We start from the raw sequence: 12,883 nt of genomic DNA, 5'->3' as shown, positions 1-12,883 counted from the left end.
ACCTCCCCCTTTTATTGAGATTAATAATAAATATTCATCAAATACCTGGAACGAGAGAAACCTCAATAATGTTGTTTCGGAGCAAGTTAGACGACCAACAATGAGTTCTGAACAAAGAGAACAATCCCATATACCTGATAACTTTTTATCTGCAACTAAACCTACATCTCTTCCACCAACTCCGATACAAAGGCAAAGAGAAAGACCAAACAACTATCCACCTTCTGCTTTCAATCCTATTTTTTCAACGAATGGTAGTGCAAGAATCAACAGATCTAAAAGTCCTGATATTCCAATTCATCCGAGATCTAGAGAATTACTGCCTACAATGAGACATTTTGAATCTAATAGTAGACGCACATTTAATGTTGATTCAATGTCAAATAATAATTCTTCAAGGCAGAGTGAGATGGCGCAACCACAACCTAAACTTGTACTTTCGTTTTTAAACCCGGAAGCCAATCCTGAATCATTCTATTCTATTAATAGTCGAAAGTTAAATAATAATCATGATAGGAAACAAAAACCACCAAAATCCTTGAAAAGGATGGGTGACTTGGCAAAGAAATACAATCTTGATAGATAGTATTTCGTAGTGCCCCTATGCAATTGAAGAGGATACATATAGCGTCATTTAATAATAGGTGCGCCAGTGGCTAATAAAGGTGTCATTATTGCTCTCTTTCCTTTATATAATATAACACAAAATCTTGCATACTATATAGTTTATTTTTTCCCAATAAAATTATATACAATTTCTATAGGTTGGAATCTCTCTTCTCTCTTCTTTTTCTTTAATAAAATGCTCCAGAATATGCTAAAGACCAAGTTAAACTTTGACCATTATCTAAAAAGTCTGATTTAAATTCGGGATCGTTGAAAAATGAAAATGACATAATCGGATCAAATAATGCTACATTGAGCATAATGATTCCTTTCCAACCGTCATTTATATCACCTACAATGCCAATTAATTTCTGTTCCCATTCTTCTTCAACAAATTTGGGGGATCTTATAAAAGATGAAGCCGGAGTGATTGGTATAGCATGAATCATTTGTATATATTGTAATTCGTTACCAAAATATGTTGTATGATCAATTTTATTCTCAAATAGGATTCCACTGACTTTATTACCAATGAAATTTTTAGGTTCAGTGATATTATCATTTGAATATAAAAAATAATGGTTCAATGATCCCCTTAAGATTCCTAATTGTAAATTCCCCAATTGTTCTAACTTATTATTTTTTGTAACCAACCCCCATAATTTTAAAGCATACGATGCATTAACATCTTCTGAGCTTGATTCTTCATCCTTTCCATCACCACTTTCAAATAAACCCTTAGCCCAAGAATGTCCATTAAACCAATCGAATGATCTAAACTGTGGGAAATATTGGTCATCAATTGATGGGTTACAATAATCTCTAATGAGACATTCTACCCAATCTTTATTCTGTATTAACCAAGATGATCCATTACCATCAGCATTGATATCATTATCCACCAAGGCAATAATGGAAGCAGTGATTACATGATAAGAATAATGGAAATGGTGATCATTATAAAAACTATTACCAAAATCTTGTGAACTTGTCCCTGATGAAATGATCCCTCCCCAAATTGTATCGTACATTAATGGTAAAATTTGAGTATTGGAAATGAATCTTTGTATGGCTTTTTTCAAATTGATTAATAATCGATTAGTGATATTAGAATCATGTAAGATGAAGTGAGAAACATATAGGATCCATGCATATTTGGCTAAGATTTTACCTGAGAAATACATAGAATCAAGGTTTGATTCAGTAAGGATGTCATTTTGTGATTCATTTATTGCTGCTTTATGTATCGATTGTAATATTTCTGGCGTATAATGTATATTATTATTATTATTATTATTTTTGCCAGGGATTGTTGTGAATGGATTGAAATTTAAGTTTGTTGGGATAGACAAGTTCATATTGAATTCAGTGGTAATAAACGCTTCCATTTCACCCATTACTGTGGAATCTAGTTTAATGCCAGTTCGAGTATTTAAGGTTTGTTGAGTCATTACATCAATATGATGAGGTAAAGCAAAAATTAGGGTGTTCGGGCTTGGTTTTGTTTGGCTAGATGTTTTATATTTTAGTTTATAATTTAGTTCATCAGTGTTATCATTGATGGCGTATGATTCTACAGTACAATCCATTACGTACGAACCAGCTAAGCGATCAATTTGATCATGTGATTCGGGGATAATTTGAACGATGGTTCCAGAAATCGATTTATCCGCTACAATGGTGTTACCATCTATTTGAGTTAAACTCATGCGAAATGTAGTTTCTGAACCTACTGGTAATGTAATATATAATGTCCAAATTCTATCATCTTGTAACAATATTCGATATTTTGACACATTAATAGGTAATGATTGATTATTAGTTATTAGAGTGATTGATTTAAACCCGATCATTGATTGGAATTTCGGAGTCAGGTTATAATATATTGCCGTGACGAACCCCATTCCTTGAACTAATGGGAACCAAATGAATTGTGAATCATTTTTCTTTAATTGCAATTGGATTGACATATGGTTACAACCTGCAAATCCCAATTTTGGCATTTCAGTAATATTGAATTCTATGGAGCTGAAAATGAAAGCTTTGATGTTAGTGGGGCAAAAGAAAAATTTCGAAGGTATTTCATCTGAAAATACTCTTTGAGATGCCTTTATATGATTGATTGCTATACCCAAGGAATCTTGTTCTTTAGAAAACCATAATGAATATGGATGTGTCCATATTGGACATGTTTGATTTCCTAAAAACAAATTAGCATAGAATTTATTGGTATGTAGAGCCGACCCATTTTTATTTAAATTCATTGGTAATGGAATTTCATGTGATTTCCTTGCGAAAATCGATAAAGGTTCTGAGTTTGATAACTTAAAATCTAAAAGGTTTTTCGAGGAGTCAACTATATTCATTGAATTAAGATTACTTTGGAGATCAGATATAATTGATTCTTCTGCGTCATTTGGACGACTCGTAGATGACCGTAATATTTCAATTTGTGAATTATTAAGGGAAGAATGTCGTGATACAGACCTAGATCTTGGAGGCAATTGAGGAGGAGGTACTGCTAATGATGGTGAAGATGGACTTGAAGAAGGTGGTCTTCTTGGTAGAGGTGGGGCGTACTCATCCTCATCCTCATTCTCTATCCTTACAGGAGGAATAGCTGGAGGTCTCACTGGGGGTATCATTGGACGCCTGTTATACCTTGCATGGTGAACAGGAGGTGCTGCATAAAGATAGTCATTTTGTTGTCCTGCATTTCCTGGAGCAGGAGTTTCTGGCTGCCTTCGGACTCTATTGGGTAGATCTGGTGGAGCATTTGCATTCAAGTCTATTTCTGAATAAGGAGGAGGAGCATCATACATTGCAATTTAAAAGTTTGCTTTTTAGTGAGCAATTTGCTTAGTATATCATTGGAGGTAGGTAGCGGACAAGAGAGGTGACACCGAAACAATTTATTTGTCCATATTGACAAGAGTATTGATAGAGTCCATTGTTATATTGCTATTATTATATAATTGTCGAAAACCTTTAAAAAAAACTGGAGGCTTAGACTTCTATACGTAATTTGACGGTTTTATGGGGGATGGCAGTATTTCCCCTTGCATGTTTGTTTACTTTCGGCATTTTTTGATGATTAGGGCCTAAAAAATAAAGAATGGGGGTTCTGTATTTTTGACCCTAATGGTATTATTTTTTCAAAGTTTTATTAGGGTTTTAAACCCTGAAAGTATCGAGTGGCTACATATCCAACCCTCAGAATTAAAAATTGAAAATTGAAATTTTTTAATGGATCATACATAAGCTTTGAGAAACCTTTTAAAGATGAGATGAGATGAGATGAGATGAGATAAGATATGATAAGATGGGATAGGATGAGTTGGATTTTGGGCATGAAAAGACTTTCAATCATACAAGAAAGTTGTAATGGTGAAAAAAGGATAAATTTCAAATAAATAAATGCAACAGTCTTTGGATAGCGATTATACTTACAACCAACGGTATAAAGATTTATATTTAAAATTACATCAGGAATTTAGGATTTTACATTTATTATATCATCGAAATAAAAATCAACATAGATTATCAATATGGTGGAAAAGGTTTAATATGTTAAAAAGAAACTGTGCTCAAGTGATTGAATTGATAGAATATCATTATAAGCAGCCAGAGTATAATGGAAAAATGACTTCATCGTCATCATCGAAGAGTAAAAGACAAAAGCAGAAAATAGTTATTATTAGATTATATCGATTGATTCATTCAATGTTTTCAAAACGTTATTTATCGAAAATGTATTATGATTTCAATGGAATCATTGCATTGGGACAGTTTGTTACCTTGGGGGTAGTATTAGTTGGATTGTTAGGTAGAATCTATTCTATTTATTTGGAACTATTTGAACTAAATCGTAATAATTTTAAGCATGTTGGTTGTATTATTAAAGATATTCCAATAAACAAGATATTGGTAAATGAAACTAACCAAGCTATAATGAAATCAATTAACCAAGAAGAACTAGGCGAAGAACTAGGTGAAGAAATTTCAATAGATGATACTATGCATAATGTTAGGAATACAATAATAGAACAACAATTGGATGATAACGTAATAGAAATGAAAATTTCTACTGGTATAAGAATTCAAGAGAATATTACTACTGAACATACAATAGAGAAGAAAAAAGATAACAAAATCAAGAAGAAAAAAAACAAGAAATCTAAATCTAAATCTAAATCTGCCATAGATAGCATATTTGGATAGATTGATCTTGCTGTAATAATAAAAATAAATAATGTTTTTAGTTAGTTTTGCTTTGTTTAATGTACACATAAAATTTAATTTCCGATGCTATAATGAACATTGGTAATAAATGCTAAAAAATGATAAAATGCATAATAAAATCTATAATATATTACAATGAAAAAATTTTTTTTTTTCATAATTATTTGTTAATCATTGAATTTGCCCAAGTTGGAAGAACAAACGAAGCTTGAATGTATTTCTGGATTATAATATCTTAATAACCCTTGTTCATTTTCTGTTGGTAAACGAGTTGGGATTGTTAAATTCAAATCATATTGCTTACTACAAACTATCAAGCCTAATTGTCCTGAAGTATAACTTGGAACCATTGTATAACAATAATTAGTATTTGGGAATACTGATTTAGCTGTCTTAATTAATTTGGTCAAGTATTTCAAATCTAACCAAACATTTTCAGAAGCTTGAGCAATTAAAATACCATCATCCTTTAATGCACCTTGTAATAATTGGAAATATTCTCTTTGGAAGAAAGCTTCAGCCGGACCTTCAGGATCAGAACTATCTGTAATGATCACATCAAATTTATCATTATATTCCCAATCCCTCACTTGTTTTAAATATTTGAATCCATCACATAACTCCACATTAACCTTTGGATGATCGAATGCAGTAGACATTTCCAATAAATATTTTTTCGATAATTCAATGACAGTTTTATCAATTTCCACCAACGTTGCACTTTTTATGCAATCATGTTTTACAACTTCTCTTAGTACACCACCATCTCCTCCTCCAATGACAAGTACTTTCTTTGGATTCTTATGAAGATACATGGGGATATGAGAAATCATTTCTTGATATGCGAATTCATCTCTTTCTGTACATTGAACAATCCCATCAAGTACCAAGACCACACCATAACTTTCACTTTGGAAGACTAATATATCTTGGAAGTCACTTTGAGATGTATGTAAGATTTCACTTACTTTAATGGCAAATGCTTGGCCAGGGAAACATTTATCGTTTATTTCTCTGAACCAACCATCTTTAATCAATGGATGACGAGGTAATGTAGTCTTAGCAGGTGGTTCTGTTGTTGCTGTAGTCATCTTTGTAAATGTTCTGTTACCAAGCACCAAACCAAACCAAAACTAAAAACGTCTTAATACAACAACCATCTTCTTCTACCATTCATTCATTCATTTATTGCAATTTTTCATCATCATCATCATCTCTTTTCATTATTTTTTCACAAATTTCTTCTCGGGCAGTCAATTGCTATAAAGAAAACAACACCTTTATTGTTATTATTATTATTATTATATGTGAACATTATAGCATAGTTATAGTGAGAACTCCATAAATTTGTATGTGATGTGATGATGCTCGATTACCATATATCATATATTAGTAAGTAATTGCTTTAATCCTGCGCCATTTCTAAATCCTTTAAATTAAATTCTGTTGATACCTTGTCTCTCAGTATAGACATAGATATAGTTTGTGGAACGTTGAAACACACATCCTCTCATGTGGATATATAACAATGGATCCCTATAAAGACGAAGATACATCGTCATCAACTACAGACGGATACACAGAACCAAGAAGAAATAATGACAGAGAAACCCAGAAACAAGTAACCTCGTCAGCATTGTTGAATGATTTACTTTCACAAGCACTGGAACAACAATCACAAATAAACGACCTTTTCGCTAAATTGACTGATGTCAATAAAGAAGTTCGTACAGATATAGATGAATTCTGTGATCTCTACGAGAAAAGTATAATGTTTAATACTAACAATAATATCACTAACGATGATATGGATAACGAGAGAACTCATGCCTCCATGAATTCTAGTAGGGAAGAAATTAATTAGACTATATATAAAATTAAAATTCATTTTATATAAAATTTCTACTAAGTCATGCTGCCTATTAACAACAGCTCTATGATACAAACATTAAGTACAACCCCCCTTCTATCTTCTTTTTGGTCCACGTATTGGTGGAGGAGGTTTTGAATGAGGACCTGTCTTAAACATAGGAGCATTCTTTAACATATCTGGTACAACAAAGAATCTAATATGAGACTCCCCTTACAAATACATGATCCATCCTAGTCATCTTACTATCTGTCCCTGTAACAATAACATCTCGTAATTGAATATTCATATTATCTTCACTCTCTATAAGTTTACCTCTATAAGTTTCTCCCGTGGCTAACTCCACGGAAACAATATGTCCTTGAGCTTCATTCAATAACTTCACTGGTATACTACTCATTTTCTTTTTAAAACAAAGTATATATTTCTCGCTCTTTCTGCTCTCTACCTTTCTGTAGTATCTATCTTCACTTTACTTTTCTTTCTTTATGAATCTATCTAGTTATCTATCTGATTGTTCTACGTAGTTAAACGTTATTTATTCTTTTTATGTATTGGGAAAAGTGAAAAATTATTGAAACTATAAAGAAAAGGGTAGTTTCTACAAAGGAGGCAGCAAAACAGCAAAGAAAAAAAAACTTAATTTGAGAGGATCATCATATATACGAAGATGAATGTGGATATAGAGAACGTTCAATTAGACTTTATCAAGGAATTATCAAAAAATATCACTGCTTTACAAGTAAAATCAAATAATCTATGCTTCGCCTTAAAATCAGGTAAAATATATTTAATCAATTTAGAAACACCTTCAAATGTAGTTCATTTCCAAATACCATTATTAATAACAAATAATGATAATAATCTGAACGTTAACGAGAAATTATTAACCATCTCATTATCTCCAAACGCTGATAAACTTTTCATAAAGACAAATTTCGCAAATTATTACATATTACAATTAAATCATCAACAAGAACCAAATACCAACATTAATAAAATAAATAGCATAATACCAATTAAAAAGTTGTCGAAAAAGAAAAATTATGACATAAGGGCAATTGAATGGATTAATAATGATACAATCATTTGTGGTTCCACAGATGGTACAATCCTTCGGATAGATTCTTCTCAAACTTTATTATTAACAGGTTCAAAACAACCTAAAGTGACTCAATTAATCCAAGATTCTTCATCATCAATCGATGGGATACTGTATCATAATGAAAAATTACTCATTGCATCTGGTAATCAAGGAACTATCAAGATATGGAAAAATGTGAAATTTATGAATCAACATGATATGGAAACGTTTTTCAAAGAAAAGTTTAAATCTCCTGATGAAATGGAGAATTTTGATGATAATTTGATTGCTGATGATGACCATCATGACAATAAAATTATGCATTTTACTCCAAAATTTTCTAGTTATGGTTCTTTATTTGCATGGGTTACAAGTACGGGTATAGTATTTGGTGATTTAGAACCGTCAACAAAGGCAAAGGTTAATCAACCAATTGAAGATACCAAACCCACTATCTTGAAAGATGCTAAAATTTTGTTGAATATTGAACTTTCAGATTCTAAATATAAGATTAAAGATGTAATCATGACCAAATTCCATATTATCATTATAAGAGGGTTTACCATTACAATAATAAATCAACTAGATAACTCTATCGTATTCGAAGAATCAATATGGGATAATAAAGATACAAGTAGTGGGAAATTATTGGGCCTTGCAGCTGATTATTCTCAATCATTACCCACATTTTGGTGCTTTTCCAACACAAACATATATGAAATAATACTAAATAAAGAATCAAACGCCATTTGGAAATTATTATGTGATCAAAAGAAATTTGATGTTGCCTTGAGTTTAAAGGATTCATTAAATCAATTCCAAATTGATTCCATACTCTTATACAAGGGAGAGCACCTATTATTAACGGCTCATGATGGTATGGATGAAAACCTGTATGCTGAAGCAGCTAGATGTTTTGGTTTAACATCATCAAGTTCCATTACATCCTTAGCCTTGAAATTTTTCCAATTGAAAGATAATTTCACAAATAACGATGATTCCAACGGAAATGAAATTTCATCGACGAAAAATCTACAAATCTTCTTAACCACCAAATTAAATCATATAAATAATAAAGTACAAGGAATCTTGATTTCAAGTTGGATAATTTGGTTATTTATGAAAGAATTAAATCATATTGAAGAAAAAATAAGTCAATCAAAAATTCAAGATGATATAACAAACCTTAATGAAACAAAATTCAAGACATCAAAAGAATTGCAAACATTTTTATCAAAAAATCTACATCATTTAGATAAAGAAACAATATACCAAATCATTTCTAACCAAAATAGGAAAAATGAATTATTATATTTTGCTAATCTAATAGAGGATTATCATGATGTTTTAGATTATTGGATTACACAAGAAAATTGGTACGAATCTTTAAAAATCCTAGTGAAATTTAATGATCCTAATTTAGTTTATAAATATTCAAATGTTCTATTAATAAATTCCCCGGAATCTACAATAAATTCATGGATGAAAATTGATAATATTGATGCTACCGAATTAATTCCATCAATATTAAACTATTATACGAACTTCCAGAAACAATCAATCTCAACCGCAGAGGAACTACAAAATTATGGATTATTTTATTTGAAATGGTACATTGAACAAACTTATAATTTAAATGTGCCTATAATATACAATACAGTATTATACATGTTGATAGTTAAAGATGGATCCATTCCATTAGTCTCCTCAGAAAGATCAGAACAAATGGAAACTTATGAACAATCAATAATAAATTTCTTAACAAAATATCATGATAAATATGATCAAGATTTTATATTAAGATTGAGTTTAAAATTCAAAAGAATAAAAGTTTCCATTTTCCTTTATAGTCAATTACATTTATATGAAGATTCTATCAATTTAGCACTTCAAAATAATTTGATCAATTTAGCCAAAATAATTGCCAATGACCCATCACTTGATGAAAACCTTAAATTAAGGAAAAAATTATGGTTAGAAATTGCCAAAAATCTACTATTTACTTCTACCACTGATAATAATGATAACGAGAGAGCAATTGATTTGAAATCTACAATAAGGTCAATTATAAACGATTCCAACAACTTATTAGAAATTAAAGATCTTTTACCATTTTTCAACGAATTTACCACAATTGCTAATTTAAAAGATGAATTAATTAAAAGTTTAGAAGTTCATAGTCAATCTATGATCCAAACATCTTCTGCTATTAAAAAATCATTAATCTTAAAGAAAAATATTAAAGAAGAAATTAAGAATTTTGAGAAAAGGTATCAAATTTTAGAACCAGGTAAATCATGTAATTCATGTCATAAATTTTTACAATCAAGGAAATTTCTTGTTTTCCCTTGTGACCATTGTTTTCATACAGATTGTTTAATTAAGGAAATTTTAAACTCTAATGATTATTATTTAAAGGATAAGATTGGTAAGTTTCAAAAAAATTATCAAAGGATAGAAAATCAGTTAATTTTAAGGAATTAGAATCATTAATTACAACAAAATGTTGCCTTTGCAGTGATATTACTATCAATAAACTTGATGAATCAATCTTCAACAATAAATCTGATATGATTAAATGGGATTTATAAATAACGAAAGCATATATGAAATAAGATCAAATAAAGTTATATTTAAATACCGTTAAAGAATATATTATATTATATATATATGTAGAAAACCATTTGCCAAGATAATTAATAGAAAAAGAGATTTTTCGATTTTCCCAGAGGAAAATATATTGGTACCATGGAGAAGTTGTCGCTGCAAGTTTTTTTCCCTTAACAAAATTCATAACTGGAGAAACTTCTTCTTGCCCAAGAATTAATATTCCATTTCATTATACCATAATCAGTCCCAATGACTAAGGAACTACCACTATTGTCTTGTACCCAATCAATACCCGATATATTATTTTCTTCAGTATAATCATTATTGGAATAATTCAAAATGACATTATTTCTTGTCCTTGGTATATTTGTACTATTGATATCATTATATGCGTCATAAAGATCATCATTATCAAAAACCGCATAATTATTAGTTTCCTCATCATCATCATCCAATAATCCTGTTACGTTGTGCCTTGTGTGCCGTGTAGTATTCATAGAATTATCTTCTCCATCTTGGTCTTCATCTTCATCTACAACAACTTGAGAATTTAATGCATTTAGATATTGTTGACGGTTAAAGTGACGACGACGATGTTGTGATATTACTGGATCAATATCTTCCGATTCCTCTGACCTATTTGATGATGTTGACACTCTTCTAATTCGGAATGATGAACGTCTTCTTGCTCTGGGTTGGAAATCCATTTCGTTGTCATGATTCATTTGGGAAGTACCTCCGCCAATAAAATTATTATTATTTGAGTCAACTAAACGTGATGATATAGTGTTATAATCGATTTGATTCAATTCATGATTTGAAAACTTATCAATTATCTTTGGGAAGGGGAAAATCTGCGGTTCTAAACATTCCAATGGAACAGAACCAGCAGGTGTAATCCATGGTTCATTTTCTGAAGTGGAATTACGAGTTGAACGATCATAGCAATGTCTCGAAGCATTTGATATGGAGGATACATTGTTAGAAAGAAGATCATGCCTATTCACTGACCCAGATGGTATTTGAAGATATTGGTTAAGACTAACGGGGTCCCCATTAAGGAAATTACTACTTAGTGTTGGAGTTGTATTTGTATTTAAGTCATCGTCCATATTTAATTTATCAGGTATAACGATTACTTGATGATTTTCAAAATTTCTTGTATCAACGACATGAACCCTTCCTTGATGTTCGGAAATGAATAATAAGTCATCTAATCCATAGCTAAACCTACAAACTCTAAACGCACCCGTATGAGAATTTGGTCTTGTTGATTTAATAGTTGCCAAAGGAGAATTAGTATATCTGGCATCATAAATTAAACAAATCCCGTTTTGGAATAGAGTTGCAAATTTCATATCGTTTTCAGAAAAGCAATTATAAAATCCATGATCGCCTGATGGGGCATCAAAGATATTATTGGTCGTGTTGTTGTTGTTAACGGTAGTAGTATCATTCATATTATCCAAAGTAGTGTCATTAACATTTTCATATCTCGGCATTCGATTTACAATTTCTTGATTTCCCCAATTACTTAAAGCGTTGCCCGATGATAATGCTGCTTTACCATTAAGACTGAATTTATTATTTAGTTGATCCTTTTGATACAATGCAAATTTGTTTGAATCTCCCGAGACCACCATGGTTTGACCATCATGAGACATACTTGCATTATTCAATGGGAATTTCAAATCTGAGTATCTTCTAATTAATTCCACACCACGATTATTGATAGTACATTGATATAGGTGACCATCATTATTACAGGTATATAAATCGTAATTATTGTTTGAAGTGTTAAACAAAGTGACACAATTGTTAATGAATTGACCTAATATTAGACTTTTTGCTTTCCCTGTATGTTCGTTATAAACGTTAATTATACCTTTCCATATGTTTGGGTTACTATAATTTGTGCTATCAGCTAAAGCACCATGAGATGCTAATTTGATAGGGTCTGCTGGTGAAGACAAGTAAGGACGAGTAGTTGTTGTGGGGTCGACACTATCATTATCACCATTATGTGCCGATAAACGGTTCCAATTTGTTGGGAAACCTCTATCATCAGATCCAATTAGACCACCACAAACAGTCAACCCATTAAGTTCAGTAAAACATCTTGGTTTGAAATTAAACTCAACCAATTTTTTGGAAGGAGCGACAGAACCATTATTTTTTCGTAGTAATGATGATGTTTTCTTGTCATATTTCCTTGAAGATGAAGGATAGTGATAATTATAGTGTTGCTTTTTAAGAAGCACATCGTTACTCATAGCAGTGTCCAAGGATCTTATTGAATGATCGAAGATATAGTATAGTTTATTCGGATTAGTAGAGCATGGTTTGACACAATCACGTAGTTGCCAATGGTTTATTGTTACTTTGGCATCATATAGCTCTAAGCCTGGCATAAGATAATTTTGAAACACCCTATCTCCTCCGGTATTTAAACTTCATCCTCCATCTCTTCA

General features: G+C 31.1%; 8 protein-coding genes across 8 annotated transcripts in view; 4 read left to right on the top strand and 4 right to left on the bottom strand.

Moving 5' to 3' along the window:
- The window catches only part of NDAI0G02450 (uncharacterized protein), a gene marked incomplete at both ends in the record, with an annotated part of 2,883 nt that extends 2,297 nt beyond the window's left edge, over positions 1–586 (top strand). Inside the window, one exon of the mRNA XM_003671215.2 lies at positions 1–586. This exon is cut by the window's left edge and continues 2,297 nt beyond it. Within this exon, the coding sequence (XP_003671263.2) occupies positions 1–586 (586 nt within the window).
- Positions 587–794: 208 nt separating this feature from the next.
- Positions 795–3,428, bottom strand: ACF2 (endo-1,3(4)-beta-glucanase; the record flags this gene model as incomplete). The annotated part of the gene is made up of 1 exon (XM_003671214.2): positions 795–3,428. The coding sequence occupies one exon, from the start codon at positions 3,426–3,428 to the stop codon at positions 795–797; it is 2,634 nt and encodes an 877-aa protein (XP_003671262.2).
- Positions 3,429–4,023: 595 nt separating this feature from the next.
- RMP1 (Rmp1p) lies at positions 4,024–4,827 on the top strand (the record flags this gene model as incomplete). Its single annotated transcript, XM_003671213.2, has 1 exon — positions 4,024–4,827. The coding sequence occupies one exon, from the start codon at positions 4,024–4,026 to the stop codon at positions 4,825–4,827; it is 804 nt and encodes a 267-aa protein (XP_003671261.2).
- A 188-nt stretch (positions 4,828–5,015) lies between these two features.
- SPE4 (spermine synthase) lies at positions 5,016–5,939 on the bottom strand (the record flags this gene model as incomplete). The annotated part of the gene is made up of 1 exon (XM_003671212.2): positions 5,016–5,939. One exon carries the CDS (start codon positions 5,937–5,939, stop codon positions 5,016–5,018), a length of 924 nt encoding a protein of 307 aa, XP_003671260.2.
- A 437-nt stretch (positions 5,940–6,376) lies between these two features.
- Positions 6,377–6,712, top strand: NDAI0G02410 (uncharacterized protein; the record flags this gene model as incomplete). The annotated part of the gene is made up of 1 exon (XM_003671211.2): positions 6,377–6,712. One exon carries the CDS (start codon positions 6,377–6,379, stop codon positions 6,710–6,712), a length of 336 nt encoding a protein of 111 aa, XP_003671259.2.
- A 202-nt stretch (positions 6,713–6,914) lies between these two features.
- SMD3 (mRNA splicing protein SMD3) lies at positions 6,915–7,118 on the bottom strand (the record flags this gene model as incomplete). The annotated part of the gene is made up of 1 exon (XM_003671210.2): positions 6,915–7,118. One exon carries the CDS (start codon positions 7,116–7,118, stop codon positions 6,915–6,917), a length of 204 nt encoding a protein of 67 aa, XP_003671258.2.
- Positions 7,119–7,388: 270 nt separating this feature from the next.
- PEP3 (tethering complex subunit PEP3) lies at positions 7,389–10,286 on the top strand (the record flags this gene model as incomplete). Its single annotated transcript, XM_003671209.2, has 1 exon — positions 7,389–10,286. One exon carries the CDS (start codon positions 7,389–7,391, stop codon positions 10,284–10,286), a length of 2,898 nt encoding a protein of 965 aa, XP_003671257.2.
- Positions 10,287–10,582: 296 nt separating this feature from the next.
- Positions 10,583–12,823, bottom strand: GID11 (Gid11p; the record flags this gene model as incomplete). The annotated part of the gene is made up of 1 exon (XM_003671208.2): positions 10,583–12,823. The coding sequence occupies one exon, from the start codon at positions 12,821–12,823 to the stop codon at positions 10,583–10,585; it is 2,241 nt and encodes a 746-aa protein (XP_003671256.2).
- Positions 12,824–12,883: the final 60 nt, after the last annotated feature.

This window comes from Naumovozyma dairenensis, chromosome 7 (genome assembly GCF_000227115.2).
Source record: "Naumovozyma dairenensis CBS 421 chromosome 7, complete genome".
In the NCBI taxonomy this organism is placed as follows: domain Eukaryota; kingdom Fungi; phylum Ascomycota; class Saccharomycetes; order Saccharomycetales; family Saccharomycetaceae; genus Naumovozyma; species Naumovozyma dairenensis.
Note: the sequence above shows the minus strand (reverse complement) of the source record. Positions and strands in the feature narration are given on the sequence as shown.